Source organism: Phasianus colchicus, chromosome 10 (genome assembly GCF_987193195.1).
Source record: "Phasianus colchicus chromosome 10, bPhaCol1.hap1.1, whole genome shotgun sequence".
In the NCBI taxonomy this organism is placed as follows: domain Eukaryota; kingdom Metazoa; phylum Chordata; class Aves; order Galliformes; family Phasianidae; genus Phasianus; species Phasianus colchicus.
In genome coordinates this window covers 24,515,154-24,529,914 of record NC_143445.1, presented here as the reverse complement: position 1 = coordinate 24,529,914, position 14,761 = coordinate 24,515,154, and the positions used below count along the sequence as shown (strand labels likewise).

At 54.5% G+C, this 14,761-nt stretch overlaps 2 protein-coding genes across 2 annotated transcripts in view; both read right to left on the bottom strand.

The window, feature by feature from the left end:
* Positions 1–14,761, bottom strand: part of LOC149916677 (uncharacterized) — a 193,402-nt gene that overhangs the window by 14,881 nt on the left and 163,760 nt on the right. The window contains exon 3 of the mRNA XM_090147765.1: positions 13,221–13,490. Within this exon, the coding sequence (XP_090003891.1) occupies positions 13,221–13,490 (270 nt within the window). The remainder of the gene's footprint in view (positions 1–13,220; positions 13,491–14,761) is intronic.
* SOX2 (SRY-box transcription factor 2) lies at positions 3,081–4,997 on the bottom strand. Its single transcript, XM_031614558.2, has one exon. The coding sequence runs from the start codon at positions 4,032–4,034 to the stop codon at positions 3,087–3,089; it is 948 nt and encodes a 315-aa protein (XP_031470418.1). The 5' UTR covers positions 4,035–4,997; the 3' UTR covers positions 3,081–3,086.

Sequence of the window (14,761 nt, the reverse complement as noted above, 5' to 3'; positions counted from 1 at the left end):
AATGCGTTGCATTGAAAATTAGCAGGACAATGGCGTTCTTCCAAGTCGCACTTTAAAAATAAAAGCGTTCAGCTGGACCTAGAAAATGCTTTGGGTTACCCTCAGTAAACGGATAAATGGATGGATGGATGGATGGATGGATGGATGGATGGATGGATGGATGGATGGATGGGAGGAATCTGCCCAAGGGAGATCAGGTTTCACCGACATATATTTTACATCATAGTCCGAAATCTAAGCTCAAACAAATTGCCCATATAAAAAGTTGCTGAAAACACTAAGCCTGAATATGTGGTTTAGTGCCTTTGTTTAATGGTATTACCTCGCCTTCTTTATGCGAATTGTAAAAGCACCAACGATTCCAGCTACCCCCCTCGACTATTCCAGTTAGCACTTCAAAAAGGAGCCCGGTTTTATTGCTGTTAATTGGCTAAGATTCGCTCTAAAAAAACGGGATCGAGATATCGATTGGGTTTTTATTCCCAGTCCCCTTTTCTCAGCGAGGGGAGAGGAGCGGGACTGCGCGCTCACTACCACGTGAATAATCCCCAGCTGCATTACAAACGCCGCACAGCTCTGAAAAAAAAAATATATATTTTACTCGTTGCATTAATGCAAAAGAAATAGAATAGGTTGGGAATGTGCAATAACACCGCGACGGCGCGGAAATAAAAGGGACAAAGGGAGCTGAGCTGCAGCACAGTGAGCAGAGGAGCCCCACAGCCAGGCAACGGGAGTTCTCTGGGCACCCGGCTCCAAGTACGGAGGCCGGAGCCGAGCCTGGCGAACAGCACAACGACACAAACCATAGCGAGCCGGCCAACTCTTCTTTCGTCATTTCTGCCCGCTTTTTTTTGTTGTTCGTTCGTTTCTCCCTGAGCTAAATCGCAATCCGGCGACAGACCAGAAACACGAGAAAGAAAAGCTGAGCCACTCTCGTACCCGGTCCGTGCCTAAGCAAACCGCCACGTCCGTGCCTCCAAGCACAAACAGCCACGAGCAGGACACGCGACCGCTTTGCAATCACGGCCCCCCGCTTCCTCAGGCGCCGCGCTCCTCCCGTTCCTACCCGCACCTCCCCACTCGCGGTCCCGATGCGGCCCGCAGGCGCGTTGGCAGCGCGGACCCACGCGGGGCCGCCCGGGTGCCAGGGGCTGCGCCGCCGCTCCCCTCCCGCCGCTCCCGCCGGGCCGGGCAGCACCGAGCGGCCCTCGGCGGCGGCGGTTCCGAGCGCACGAAGCAGAACTCTACCTGGCACCGACGGCGGAGATCTCCTCCTACGTGGCGGGCGCCAGCGCTTCTCTTTGGGGCTTGCGACCGGCCGCAGAGATTGTCCGAATTGGGGCTACACCGCGCTGGCAATTTAAGAAATAGGATTCAAGAAAGAGCTGTCATTTCGCGTGCGAGTCTCCGCCGTTCGCCCGTCTCGTTTTGTCCTGCTCGTCTGTGCCGCTTTTCTCGTTCCTTACCTTTGCCCGGCCGATCCCCCCCCGCCCCCACCTCTCACCTCCTCCTGCGCTGCCCCGGAGCGAGGAGCGGAAACTTTGGCAAGTGCGGAACAAAGGCAGCGCTCGGGCCCCGCAGCCGCCCCGCAGCCCCGCATCGCAGCCCCGCACCGCGCCCCGAAGGCCCGCACGGCTCAGAGGGCACCGCCGGGCGTGGAGGGAGAGCGGATCCCCCGGCAACAAGTGGCCGACCGGACGGGACCGGGGCCTCCGCTCCGCACCGCCGTGCCCCGAGCACGGCCGTTCCGGTAAAGCGTATCGCGCTGCGTCCCTGTCTATCCACACGTATAAAAATATTCATGCCTCGGTATACGGCTGCATTATTTATAACAGTCTGTCGGCCGCGGGGATACCTTCCTCTGATGAATTATTGAAAAATAATAATAATAATTAAAAAAAAAAACACAACCAAAAAAAAAAAAAAAAAAAAAAAAACCAGCTTGCGGTACAAAAATAAATCCAACACTCAAACGGAACTTCAGTGTCCATATGTCAAAAATTTATTTATCTCAAACTGTGCATAATGGAGTAAAAACTTAACTTGGATATGTACCTGTTATAAGGATGGTATTAGTTCAAATATATACATGGACTGTCGGCAGACTGATTGCAAATAATACAGAGCCGAATCTTTAAAATACAACTACGGAAAATGAGGAAAAAAAAAAAAAGAACTTAAAATATCATCACAATAAATGTACAGAAATATTACAAACCATAAGAAAATATTTCAAACACAGTAATTTCAGGTTGGTGTTTTGTTTTTGTTTTGTTTTGTTTTTGTTTTCCCTTTTCATTAAACGGGATGAAGTCTGGAAACAAAAAAGTTATCATAAATTAACAAACGGCGTGTGAACCTTCATGGCAATTTTTGCTTTTTTAACAAGAAGTAAAAAATAAAATAAAATAAAATAAAAATGTCGTACATCGAAACGTTTGCCCTCTCCCAGCAAACCAAGCCCACGGTTCGCCAGTCCCCTTCCTACCGTTTTTGCCTTTTGTACAATTTCTAAAACAATTTCAACGTCCAAATGCTGCAAAAGAATTCCCTCTCCTCCCGCAGCTGCCGTCAGCGGAGCTGCCAGGGCCACGGAGCTCCACGGAGAGTCTGTGTGTAAAAAATCACTCGCGAATTCTGGGGTTTGATTTCTCCCCTCTCCCTATGACCGATGGACATTCTGATTGCCATGTTGAGTTTGATAAATACTGTACAAAAGTTGCCTGCAAATATTAAAACATTTCTCCTCTTCGCTCTTTGAGTCTAGCTCTAAATATTAGCGGTAAAGACTTTTGCAAACTTCCTGCAAAGTTCCTACCGTTCTCACTAGAACTTTTAAAAAGTTTTGTGTAGTCGCTTCCCCTCCGAGATCTATACAAGTTCCTTTGTCGGCTTTATTTCTGCCCCCCCTCGCCCTCCCACCCCACCCCTCCCCCCCCAGTTTTTCTCTGTACAAAAATAGTCCAAAAAAAAAAAAAAAAAAAAAAGTCCAGAATTTCTAATAAAAGTTTTTTGTTGTTGTTGTTTGTTTGTTTTGTTTAGTTCTCCTTCCCCCCCACCCCCGCCCCCCCGGCCCCTTTGTCTTACATATGTGATAGAGGGAGTGTGCCATTAATGGCTGTGCCAGGAACAGGTGCACTCTGGTAGTGTTGGGACATATGAAGTCTGCTTGGGGCAGCTGGTTCTGGTACTTCAGCACCTGGTAGATACATGCTGATCATGTCCCGAAGGTCCCCGGCTTGGCAAGGAGCCCTCGAATGAGACGAGGAGGTGACTACGGGGGGACTGGAGCTGGATTCCGTCTTGACCACCGAGCCCATGGAGCCCAGGGCCATGCCCGGGGTCCCCTGCTGGGAGTACGACATGCTGTAGGTAGGCGATCCGTTCATGTACGTCTGCGAGCTGGTCATGGAGTTGTACTGCAGGGCGCTCACGTCGTAGCGGTGCATGGGCTGCATCTGCGCCGCGTTGTGCGCGTTCAAGCCCGGGTGCTGCGGGTAGCCGAGCTGCTCTTGCATCATCCCATAGCCTCCGTTGGTCCAGCCGTTCATGTGCGCGTAACTGTCCATCCTCTGGTTCACCCCAGCTCCCAAGGTGGCCCCAACCCCTACCCCGGTCGTCATGGTATTGGTGCCCGGCGCCAGTAAGCCCCCTGGCAACGTGTACTTATCCTTCTTCATGAGGGTCTTGGTTTTCCTCCGGGGTCGGTATTTATAATCCGGGTGCTCCTTCATGTGCAGAGCTCGGAGCCGTTTGGCTTCGTCAATGAAGGGTCTCTTCTCCGCCTCGGATAAAAGTTTCCACTCGGCCCCGAGCCGTTTGCTGATCTCCGAGTTATGCATCTTCGGGTTCTCCTGGGCCATTTTCCGCCGCTGCCCGCGGGACCAAACCATGAAGGCGTTCATGGGGCGCTTGACCCGGTCCGGGCTGTTCTTCTGGTTGTTCGCGGCCGAGTTGGAGTTGCCTGTGCCTCCCCCCGAAGTTTGCTGGGGGGCGGGAGGTTTCAGCTCGGTTTCCATCATGTTGTACATTCAAACTACTTTTGCCTGGAACCAGCCCGGAGCGGAGAAGCGGAGCGGCGGCGGCGAAGTCCCAAGCCGGACTTTTTTTTTTTTTTTTTTTCCTAGGGAGGGGTATGAAAGGGGGGAGGGGGACTCCCCAAAACCACACTTGGATCGAGATCAGAATCCTCCTCTTCGCTGATGGATTAATAATGCTAATAACTGCTATTATTACCGCCGGAGCTTCGGATTTAAAAAACTTCTTCCTCCTTTTTCCCTTTTCTCTGCCTGCCGCCCTCTCTCTCTCTCCCTCTCTCTCTCTCTCCACCTCGGTCTTAAAGAGCCAGCAAACTACTTTACCCCCTTTTGCAAACACACACACTCTCTCTCTCTGCCTTGACAACTCCTGATACTTTTTTGAACAAGTTAATAGACAACCATCCATGTGATGGGGGCTTGTCAGGGAATAAATGCGTTCGCCCCGGCCAATCAGCGCTCGGCGGCTCCGCCACTGAGGACAAGTCTCTACCCCTGGTTTTGCATGAAACGGGGCGGGGGCTCTCAGCCGCCGGGACGGCGCGGCGGGGGGGGCGGGCCCAGGGCCGGCCCAGGCAGCCACTGGGAAGCCTTTGTATCTCCCCTTCCAGCAACAGGTCACACACGCCTTTTGGAGGAAGTGGGTAAACAGCATTGTTGCTACGTTGTTGTTGTTGTTGTTGTTTTTTAAAGTTGATGTTGGGAGAAGCCATAGGGGGAGCGGGAATGGCTTCCCCCCGACCCCGCGCCCCGTTGCGAAGTGTCCCCCGTGCGTGCGGCTGCGTGTGCGGCACCCCGTCCGCGGGGAGCGGAGCCTCCGACCCGGGGCCGCGCCGCCGAAAGGAGCCGAGCGGGCCCCGCGCGGAACGGGGCCGTGCCGTGCCCTTCTCTCTCCCTCCTTCCGACCCGGAGGTGCCCGCTGGAAGCAGGAGCGGAGGACCCCCGACGGCCCTCCCCGCAGAACGCGGTGCGCGGCCTGCAGCCCGGGGACGCGCCCTCTGTACGACGCTGGGTGGGCGCGCCGGGCGGGGGGGGGGGGGGCCGGCCCGCAGGGACAAATAGGTAGTTTTGTTTCTCTTGTTGTCGCTACACGGGGCCGCACAAAGCCCCGGCTAAGTTTACTTCCACTCTCTTGTTGGGATCTTTGTTGCTAAAACGCACTTGACGACAAAGGAAGGAGGGGAGAGAAAGGGGGGTTGGGGGGGGGGGCGCTTGCCGGCCCCGCTCTACGCGCGCTGCCGCGCCCCGACGGCGCTGCTTTGCCCGCGGCCGCGCTCCCCGGCAGCGCCGAGGCCCCCCGAGAAGGGCCCCCCGAGCAGCGCGGCACCGGGTTGGGGCCGGGGCAGCGGCCGGGCGCCCCGCGAGGGCTCAGCCGCGGCACTGCGGCGCCCCCTGCCGGCGCGGTGCGGAGCGGCGGGAACCGGGGCGGGGGGAAGGGAGCGGCCGTGCTCCCCCCCTCCCCCGTCCGGGTAACGCGCAGGAAAAGTGCGGCGGGTGAGGGTGCATCTCTGGATGATGCAAATAAATGCTATCGGCTTTAATGCGTGTAATTCCGAGGCGTATATGCAACCCAGTGTATATATAACCTGGAGAGAAGCGACGGGTTGAAAGCGTCGGAAAAGGGGCGCGCGTTGCAGGATGCGCACATCGGCTGATGCGCGATTTCTGCGCGGCCCGGCCGGCCCCGCGCTCCCAGGGCCGCCGAAAGCTTTCTTATCGATCGTGCCCGGGGCCTGCGGTTGATAACAACATCCCAAATCATAATGATAATAATACAATCTTGGGGATAATGAAGTTTGAAAAGCGGGGAGGAGTGGGCGGCGGTGGTGTAACAAGCGGATACCGGAGCGCGGCCCTGCGCGGGGCCGGGCCCCTTCCTCACCGCGTTTATCGCACCCATAAAGGGTGGGAAATGCCCAGCAACTGCGTTATCGGGCGGTATTTACAGCTTCGTTTGAACTAACCGCTTTAATTATCGACGCCATCAACTGTATCTGGCGCATCCACATCATAGCGCGCTCTAGAAAACGAGGTGCGGGCCGTGCGGCTCCCCGAGGCGCTGCCTGCTGCGCTGGGGGCGGTGGGTGCCTGGATGAACACGGCCGGACCCCGCGGCTCCGCGCACGGCGCTGGGGGAGCAGAGCGGGGCTGCTTCAGCACGAGCGGATTTATCAAACCGCTCCCTTCGGTATCATTTATGGAAATGCGAAGTGGTCGCATTAAGCAAATAGTCCGCAAATGTCCTCGCTGATGGGCTCTGCGGCACACGCACTCTTATTTCCAGGTTATGCGTTTCTTTAAAAGAAAATGAACGTTAACGACTTGGATTTTGTGTATTTACTGTGCTAATAATCGCCGATTCTCTCTGAGCCCCGAGGATACAGCCTATCGTGTTAACTGTATCGGAAAGAATATACGCGTTTTCATATTATTTTTCCGAACCTGCCAGTAACCAATCTAAGCAAACTATTAAGCGGTCTTGTGGAGATGGAAGATTGCAGCTCCATTTTTTGTCCTTAGCTGCAAATAGAGGTTTAACTTGCAGTAATTAGGTGAGAACTAGCCAAGCATCTTACTATTATGATGCTTGTTAAAAACGCTTCTTTTCTGCATCTGCATTTGAGTGTGTTCCCCTCCACTCTTAATCTTCTTATGGAAATGAAGGCGAACGGCAGGGAACCTGCAGAGACTTAGAGAATGTCCTTGTTAACTGGAATTTCTCAGCATTGCTAATTAGCAGAGTTTGACGACCACCAGTATTGGGGAAAGCGCTGTTTAGCCACTCACAAACCCTTCCGAGGAAGAGCAGACTAATTTTATTTTGTAATTAAAATCTGAAAAGGGCCTTATTTGACAGTTAGGGCTATGAGAGTTTTATCTCCCTGTGAAATAATTACTGCCTTGATAACTCAATTTTCCGCAAAATGTCAACTGTGAGCTCCAAAAGTTTTAATTTCATTACGTTAAAAAAAAAAAAAAATGCCGAAGACGAAAATGTACAGAGAAATTTCCTCTCCCCCCTCTCCTTCTGCAGAGCCGAAGTTATCGAGGGTGGGAGGAACAACCCGAGTGCCCCCCGCAATTCACTGAAACCATTTCGAGTGGGTCCGAGCCCACGGAAGGGCAGGGCAGGGGGGGCTTCAGCTTCCTTCACGCTCCTCAAATGACGAAAACGCCACATTTTCTCCAGCAAATAATTCCACGACGGTGACGGACAGACCCAGCGACAACCTGAGGGTACTTAAAAGGGGGGACAATAAAAGAAAAAGAAGAAGAAAAAAAGCTCCACCAAACTTTAGAAGTAGGGGCCGAGCTCAGGGCCGGCCCGCACCCCGCCGGGCCCCGCACCCCGCCGGCCCGGGGCCACCCGCTCGGAGCGGCCCGGAGGGCGCGGGCGGCCGCTGGGGGAACGCGGGGGGGAGCGAGGCGCTGGAGCAAGTGTAATCCACTCTGCTTGCGTTTGGGATATTTTATTATTATTTAAAACGGTTTAATCTGCTTTTTGTCCCTGCCTGTCCAGCAAGTAGCCCGATTGTCGCTCTCAGAAGTGGCATTACACGTACAAACGATCGAGGGGGGGTGAGGCACAAACCTGCGTCCAGCCTCAATTTCGCCCAATAATTTCATTCAAGGGCTCTAAGGACCCTTGAAAGCTGGGGAATGCGGAGGGAGCTCCGCGTTGCTCCCGGCGTCCCCTTTCATCCCCCTTCTCCCTAATGGAACAGCCGGGCGAGCACACGTGCGAGCGGCCCGTGGCCCCGCAACCGCCCCGCAACCGCCCCGCGCCGAGCTCCGGGCCCGGCTGAGCTCCTGGGATAGGAGGGTGCCGGCGGTTCGCTCCGAGCCGCCCCTCGGGCACCGCCCGCCTCCAGCAGCTCTGCTGCTACTTTGAGTGGCGTTAAGGAAAAAAAAAAGCACCAACACAGCGTTAAAGAAAAAAATTAAGAATCGAAAAGAAAGTAAGAGGGAGCGGCTCCAACTTTCCTCCGTGGGACCACAAGAGAAATTAAAAAAAATTAACCATAAAGCTGAGATGATGGGACGAGTCGAATGTACACAATAAATATCAGCAAAGCCGGCTCAGGCACACACACCGGCGCTCCAAGTCGCTTTCAGAAGGCTTCCAGCAAGCGGAGAGGCTGTGTGTCCAAACCTGCTCTGCTCCCAGGGCTCCAGAAACAGCCCTCCAACTCTGGGTGACTCTTCCCTGCATCTAAATACCCCTCCCCAGCCCTCCATCCCGGAGCAGAGCAGCATGGAAGCCGTTATTATTACTGTTTTACCTTAAAAATAAAACAGAAAACCAAGCAGCAGCGGTGAGGCAGAGGTCGGGAATTGCCGCGTGCCATGGGGTGAGCGGCCGCTGGGCGCAGGCCCTGTGCAGGCATGGCAGCCCTGAGCGGCCCTTCTGGGCACTCCACTTCAAGTTATCTTTCCTTCCTAGTTTTATAAGAACAAATGAGTTTTCTTTTCCCATTGTAGTTGAATGAACTCATGTATATTAAACACAAAACCCCTCCTGAAGAACGCTAACTGCTTTGCCTAAACCCACAAAGGCACAAAGATCCAGAGCTGAAGGTTTCCAGTTTCTGAATAAGTCCCCTCAACTCTCTCAGAGGCGCAGGAAGAAGAGATTGGGACCTTTTTCTGAAAGTTTTAATGCCTGGAAGGGGCCATCTTGCACAGAAATCCATTGTCTTTTACCAAAGCTGAGGTTTCTATTTTATTTCCCTCTCCCCCTCACCATCTTTCTATTGACTAAAGAAAAAAAAAAAGGTGTAGAAACTCGTCTGTGCATGGGATCACACGTGTCGCCCAAATCAAATGAAGTCCTCTTTGGCCCCGGAGCAGTTTTGATGGAATTATTCCGACTCCCGCATTGAATTCGCGACGTTTCCCAAAGAAGCTCTCGCGGATTCAATGGGAACGCCTGAGGCACAGCCTGGGGTGCTTCAAGGTTGCACCTCAAACCCTGGAATCCCGAGGCACGGTTTGAAAAGTATATTAAAAAAAAAAATAAAGAAAGAAAAAGAAAGAGAGAAAAAAAGCAATCTCTTCCCCGTGACTCTCAGATCACTGACACCATCGCCCATAATGGAGCCAAGACGGTGACTTTTATCTCGCTGTTCCTCATAGTCCTTAATTTGGAGCTCATTGACAGGACAGACGGTAATGACACTTTCAGAACTGTTATGGTCTGGAGTGACAATCTCTCCATCTCGTCCATGGTTTATTGACACCATGGGCTCATTGTGACAACTTAGGCTTGTGATTTCAGAATTCTCAAGTGACGGGCTCGTTGGGGGGATTTTAATTCAAATTACAGACTAGCTGTCCATATTGTGAATTCATATTTAGACGGCGCTTAATCGGAGCAAAGAGATGGTGCTATAAATAATGCCATCAGTGCTTCCCATGTGTCTATCTGCTGTCCTCTGCCCCAAGATGACCCGAGAGAGCCTTTTCAGGAGGGAGCGTGGCCGCTCCCTGGCATCCCTCTAAGGGCTTAGGCCTGCGTGTGTGGACAAGAAAAACCTGAAGGACACATTAAAAATCTGAACCCCCCCAGCTTGGGTTGGGGTGTGACAAGGGAACGGGGCTGCTTCCGGCACCCCTCTGCCCTGGACGGGCTTGTTGCAGCCGTGCCTGGAGTTGGGGGAGGAGAAAGGAAGGGTAGAGCGAGCAAACCTGCCCCGCATCCCTTTTGCTTTTAGGATTTGTTTCCTCCACTCTTCTGCTCCTCGAGACCTGGAGGAAATGCGGACATCCATAAAGCCTATTTCCAGAAGACATACATAAAGTAAAACCGCACTTTACCTCCAAGTGAGGACAAGCGTGGAGCTGCCCCCACCCCTCGCTGCCAGGTGCGTGCCACCCCCGGCTCCCTCCCGGCTTTAGGACCGACCCGCAGCTGGCACCGAGCGAGCCCGGGAAGCGCTCCTGTTTTGGTTACAGCCTCACTCAATTCGCCAACTTCTGCCCCTCGGAGGGAAAACTTTACGAGCCCTTTACAGCCCCCTCAGCACTGCTGTTTCCAGGGGAGCCCAGCAGCCCCGCTCCGGGTCCGGGTTAATCATTCACACTGCTGCAGGATTCACTGCGTTTTCTGCAAAGCCTTCCTGACGTTAGAACGTGTGTACCAACTGCTCTGGATTTTTTCCGTTTCCTGTGGTAATTGACATATAATATCTCTGTTTATAGCTGGCTTGACAGATCCATACAGATGTGTATTTTTTTGCTTAATTTCAGAGTTATATATACCCAATGCGCGCCGAGGGAAGAAACAGTAAAGGAAATCTGGGAATTCCGTTGTGCAGAAATCTGCACAGGGCTCTTGCTATTATTTATAGAAAACGCGATGTCTTTATTTTGGGACACACTGGGAGTCTCAAGCTGAGATCAAACCGAGAGAACGGAGCGCGACCAACAATGATCCTTAAAAACCACAATTCGTACATAATGTCTAAAGAGAAAAGTTTCCTGTGAGAAGCACGGCCGTAGGAATCATTTCATAGAAGAAATGTGGCATTACGACTTTCAATCAGGCTGCCAACAGGAGCGACAAAATCACCCCAATTTAGCAGAAATCATTTGGTTCCCATTAACGTTCCTGCCCGCACAAATCGCGGTCAGTTAACACCGCACCTCGCAAACACCGCGCAGATGCCTATAAAATAAGCGGTGAATTCATGTCAAAGTTGGCGACAATGCGGCACCTCGCATATTTTGGCTGATGGTTTTGTAACATGCAGCTTTCTTTTAAATCTGTCAACAGAGGGGAAGAAACCCCCACTCCACGCATTCACTGAAGATAACGCTTCGTCTTTTCCAGGAATCGGGGGAGGGGGAGTTATTTTGCTCTTTTTTTGGAAGGGAGGAGGAAGACGACTTCATCGCTTCGCCGTAAAATATGATATTTGCGAACATTTTGCCTAAATGAAACGGAACCGCCGAGCTCTGCTCGCAAGTAACACCTGTCAGTGCGACTTAGCGCCGGCGCCTCGGGGGGAAATCACAAGCACAGCATCCGGAAGGTGCAGTGTCCCGACAGTAGCAGGAGCTGGGACGAGGGATTTGCCCAGTGCCAGCTGCTACCGCGGCGCGCAGAGCGCGGGCTGTCGGCGCGGTCCCGCAGCAGCAGCGCACTGGCCGGGCGACAGCGGCATACGGGGACACTTCTCCAGGGACGGGGCTTTCGGCAGCTCCGCTCACACGTACATCGGTGGCGTTATGTTTAATGACCGTACCTCCACACAGCTCAAGCTTCCCGTGATTTCCGGGCTCTCTCTCACCCTGCTCATCCCCACCTCCCCACGCTCACACCCAGCAGCCGGCGGCCCGGGGGGCTCCGCTCCGCTCCCCGCCGAACCGCGGTTTCTCCGCCGGGTCCCCGCGGCGGCTCCGAACGCGGCCGACAGGGGGCGCCGCAACCCGCGCTCAGCGCCGCCTCCCGCCCGGCGCGGCCCCGGAAGAGGGGGAGAGCCCGGAGCGGAGCGGGGTCGAGTGCGGATCTTCAGGCTCGGCAGATAAAAGAGATTAAAGGCTAAATTCTCTCTCTCTTTTTTTTTTTCTTTCCCCTTTTTTTTTCTTTTTTTTTTTTTTTGGTAGCAATTTTAACCAACCACGAAAACGCAGAGCTTTTATCCTTTGATGTGTCTCAGAAAGAAACTGTTACATCAGTTGTGAAATTACATCGTTTCGGAGCCGGCCGTGGAGTGGGAAAATAATTTAATTAAAAATAATCATAATACGAGGACCCGAGCTTCCGCTGAGGCACTTAACGGCTGACACAAACCCTCCGTCTCGTCTCTCCCAGCGCTCCCGATGCCTTTGCATGGGAGGAATTAAACCCACGTAACCCGGCGGGTTGGGGCTGTCCCCTCGGGGCCGCACAAAGCAGCGCTCGCCCCGCGGCACACGGTGCTCTCTGACCACATTAAGAGGAACTAAAATGGTACCCGGCTGCCCACTTTCCCCCCGCTACAAAAACTCTTCACCTGTATTTAAATAGCACGTCTTTAATTACAGCGGTTGGGGATGTATGAGGCTGAAATGAAATTAGCAGTCATTACCAGTCCTTTAACTCCGTGGTGCTTTTGATCAGCACTAAATTAGCTTTCCAGGCCTAACAAAGGCTCTATAGCAAGCAGTGGGCTGTAAATAAGACAGCTCGACCTGCCCTCAACACCTTTTCTCTTGTCAATCACAGCTCTATCATTCAGCCCAAGATTAACCTTTATCTACCAAATTCTTACCCCAAAATCAGAGTGGAGGGGGCGGGGGGGGCAGAAGGGGGAGAGGGGGAAAACCCAACCTTAACTTTGCTAACTGTAACTAAAAAGAGCCTCCCTTTAAGTGGCATTACAATGAGCCAAAATGTCAAAATCGATCATTCCCAGCCCAAATTGCAGTGCACCGGGAGGCAGCGATAGGCGCAGGCAGTGACACGCATTGATCGACTCGCGACTTCCACGGGCACGGCCTCTTCGCCCGTCGAGGGCTCTGCCGAGGGACGCCCCGCGTCTCCTCCGGCGTCCGCGTACCCCGTCTCCCAGCGCACGGCTCCGCACGGATCCCCGCACGGATCCCCGCGCGGCCGCAGACCCCCCAGCGTCCCCCCTTTCCTCGGGAGCGCCCCCGGAACCGCCGCGCAGGAGGGGAGCGGCCGGAGGGTGCGGGCCGCGCGCCGCCGGCAGGGGGCGCCAAAGCGCAGGCGTCGCGGGCGCCGCGCCAGCGCCGCTGCGCGCCCGTTGCGCGCCCAGGTAACCCCCGCAGCGCGGCCGCCCCCGGCCCCGCGGAGCGCCTCGGCCGCCTCCCGGACAGCGCAGCGCAGCGCCGGCGTGACTCAAACGACTGCCGGAACCTGCCCCCGCTCTGCGGCTCGCCCCGAGGGGCACCGCCGAAATAGAGGCCCCGGCCGAAGCGGCCCGCGGGGACCCTTCGGTCCGTGCGCGCCGGCATCGGGCGGCTCCGCAACTGCCCGGAGCTCCGGTCGCAAAACGGCTGCCGAGCAGTTGCGGGCAAACCCAAACCCAAACCCGCGCACGAGTCCCTCAGTGTATCGCCGTCGAGCTCGGAGCGGCGGGCGCTAAGCGGCAGCGGTATTTCTCCATCGTTTTAAAGGTCACGGGGGAGGAAGGGGGAAAACCGTGAATGTCAAAGTTGCGGTGCAGTACTCACATGCCGGTGCCGGCGCAGGGTGGTGGCGGTTAGCGGTTTGATTGGCAGCTTAGAGCGAAAGTCCGCGCGGACTCCTGAGCCCGAGTCAGCCGCGGGGCTGCGAGCACTTCTCACCGGACAGAGGCAGCTGCAGGCAGCCCGCACGTCCCCGCTCCTCTCCTCCTCCAGCCAGGACGGAGAATGAATCCATTTCGGCTTTTCTTCCCCCGGCTCTCCTTCCGTTTGCCTACACATCCTCCAAGTCCTAGCCCTAGCTTTTAACTGCGGTCCCTGGAACAAGAGGGGAAAAAATCGTTTATGGCTTAAAAAATCCAAATGGCTGATTTTGTGTGTGTTATAAGAATGCACCCGCGACAACAAAAAAGTCACTTCTCTGTCCCCCACCGTACAGCAGAAGAATAATAAAAAAGCTTTATATTTTTGCAGTGGGTATTCAAAGATAATTTGATGCCATTGTTTCTGCTACAGATGGTTCTTTTTAATACAATAACACTGCTCTTTGTGCATACTACACACAATAAAAATCGAAAGCGTTCTCTTGAATAACCATTTTGTTCTCGCTTGTATACAGGCCAACAAAAGCTGCCGTGAGGTAATGGGTTCTGTTTATTGAAGCCATAGAATAGAGGTTTGATAAAGATTTTTGTATATAGGGGGAAAAAAAAATTAAAATGAAGACCTCGCAAGGTCGAGCCGATCTCCGCGTATTTACTACTACTGAAATATTTTATCAATATATTTCTTTGACTTGCAGCTGCAGGGTTCCCCCCACCTCCCCCCACCCTCAGCTCAGCCCAAACATCTGTTTCTCCGAACGTGGGGAGCGCCGCAGCCGCAGCGGCCCCTCCGACCCGGACTGTGGGGCAGAGCGGGGCACGGCGGCCCCGAGGCGGAGGCAGAGGAGCTGCGAGAAGCGGGGCCGAGCAGCGCGTGTGCGCATCTCTGCGCGCGTTGTTCGGCGAGCTGCCGTCCCCGCGCACGAACGCGCAGCCCGGGAGCGGCTCCCGGCGTGGGAACGGGGCCGACCTCGTTCCGTCGGTTCCCCGCTCGTCCCTGCACGCCGGGAGCCGCAACGACCAGCGGCCGCCGAGCTGCGGCCCCGGGGCGCGCCGTGCGGGTTTGGGCGGCGAACCGCAGCGGAGTTCTCGTGCCCCGCCAACTTTGCGCCGAGTACCGAATACACGGGCAGCGCTCCCAGGGAAAAATGCGTAGCGCGGAACCGGCGAGAAGCGCGGCTGGGAAACGCTTTCCCCGGGTCCGGAATCGCGCGCCCGAAGCGCTGCCCGCTGCCCGCTTCTCAATGCGGTTGAGACTGTAGCGAGCAGAGGAGAGCCCCGAAGCCAAAGAAAGTGCTTAGACAATGGGGCTCTGCGGGAAAGTTGTTAGGCAGTGCCTGTGTTTGTCTACCTTTCTATAGGAATTAATGCCACAGTGCTCTGTGCCTCTGTAGCCGGGACTGACAGTAATCCACCTCTGTGACTTCTGCCCTTTGTGTTTTCACAAAACTCGGCTCACTTGTAGCACGACAACAGCACGGAATA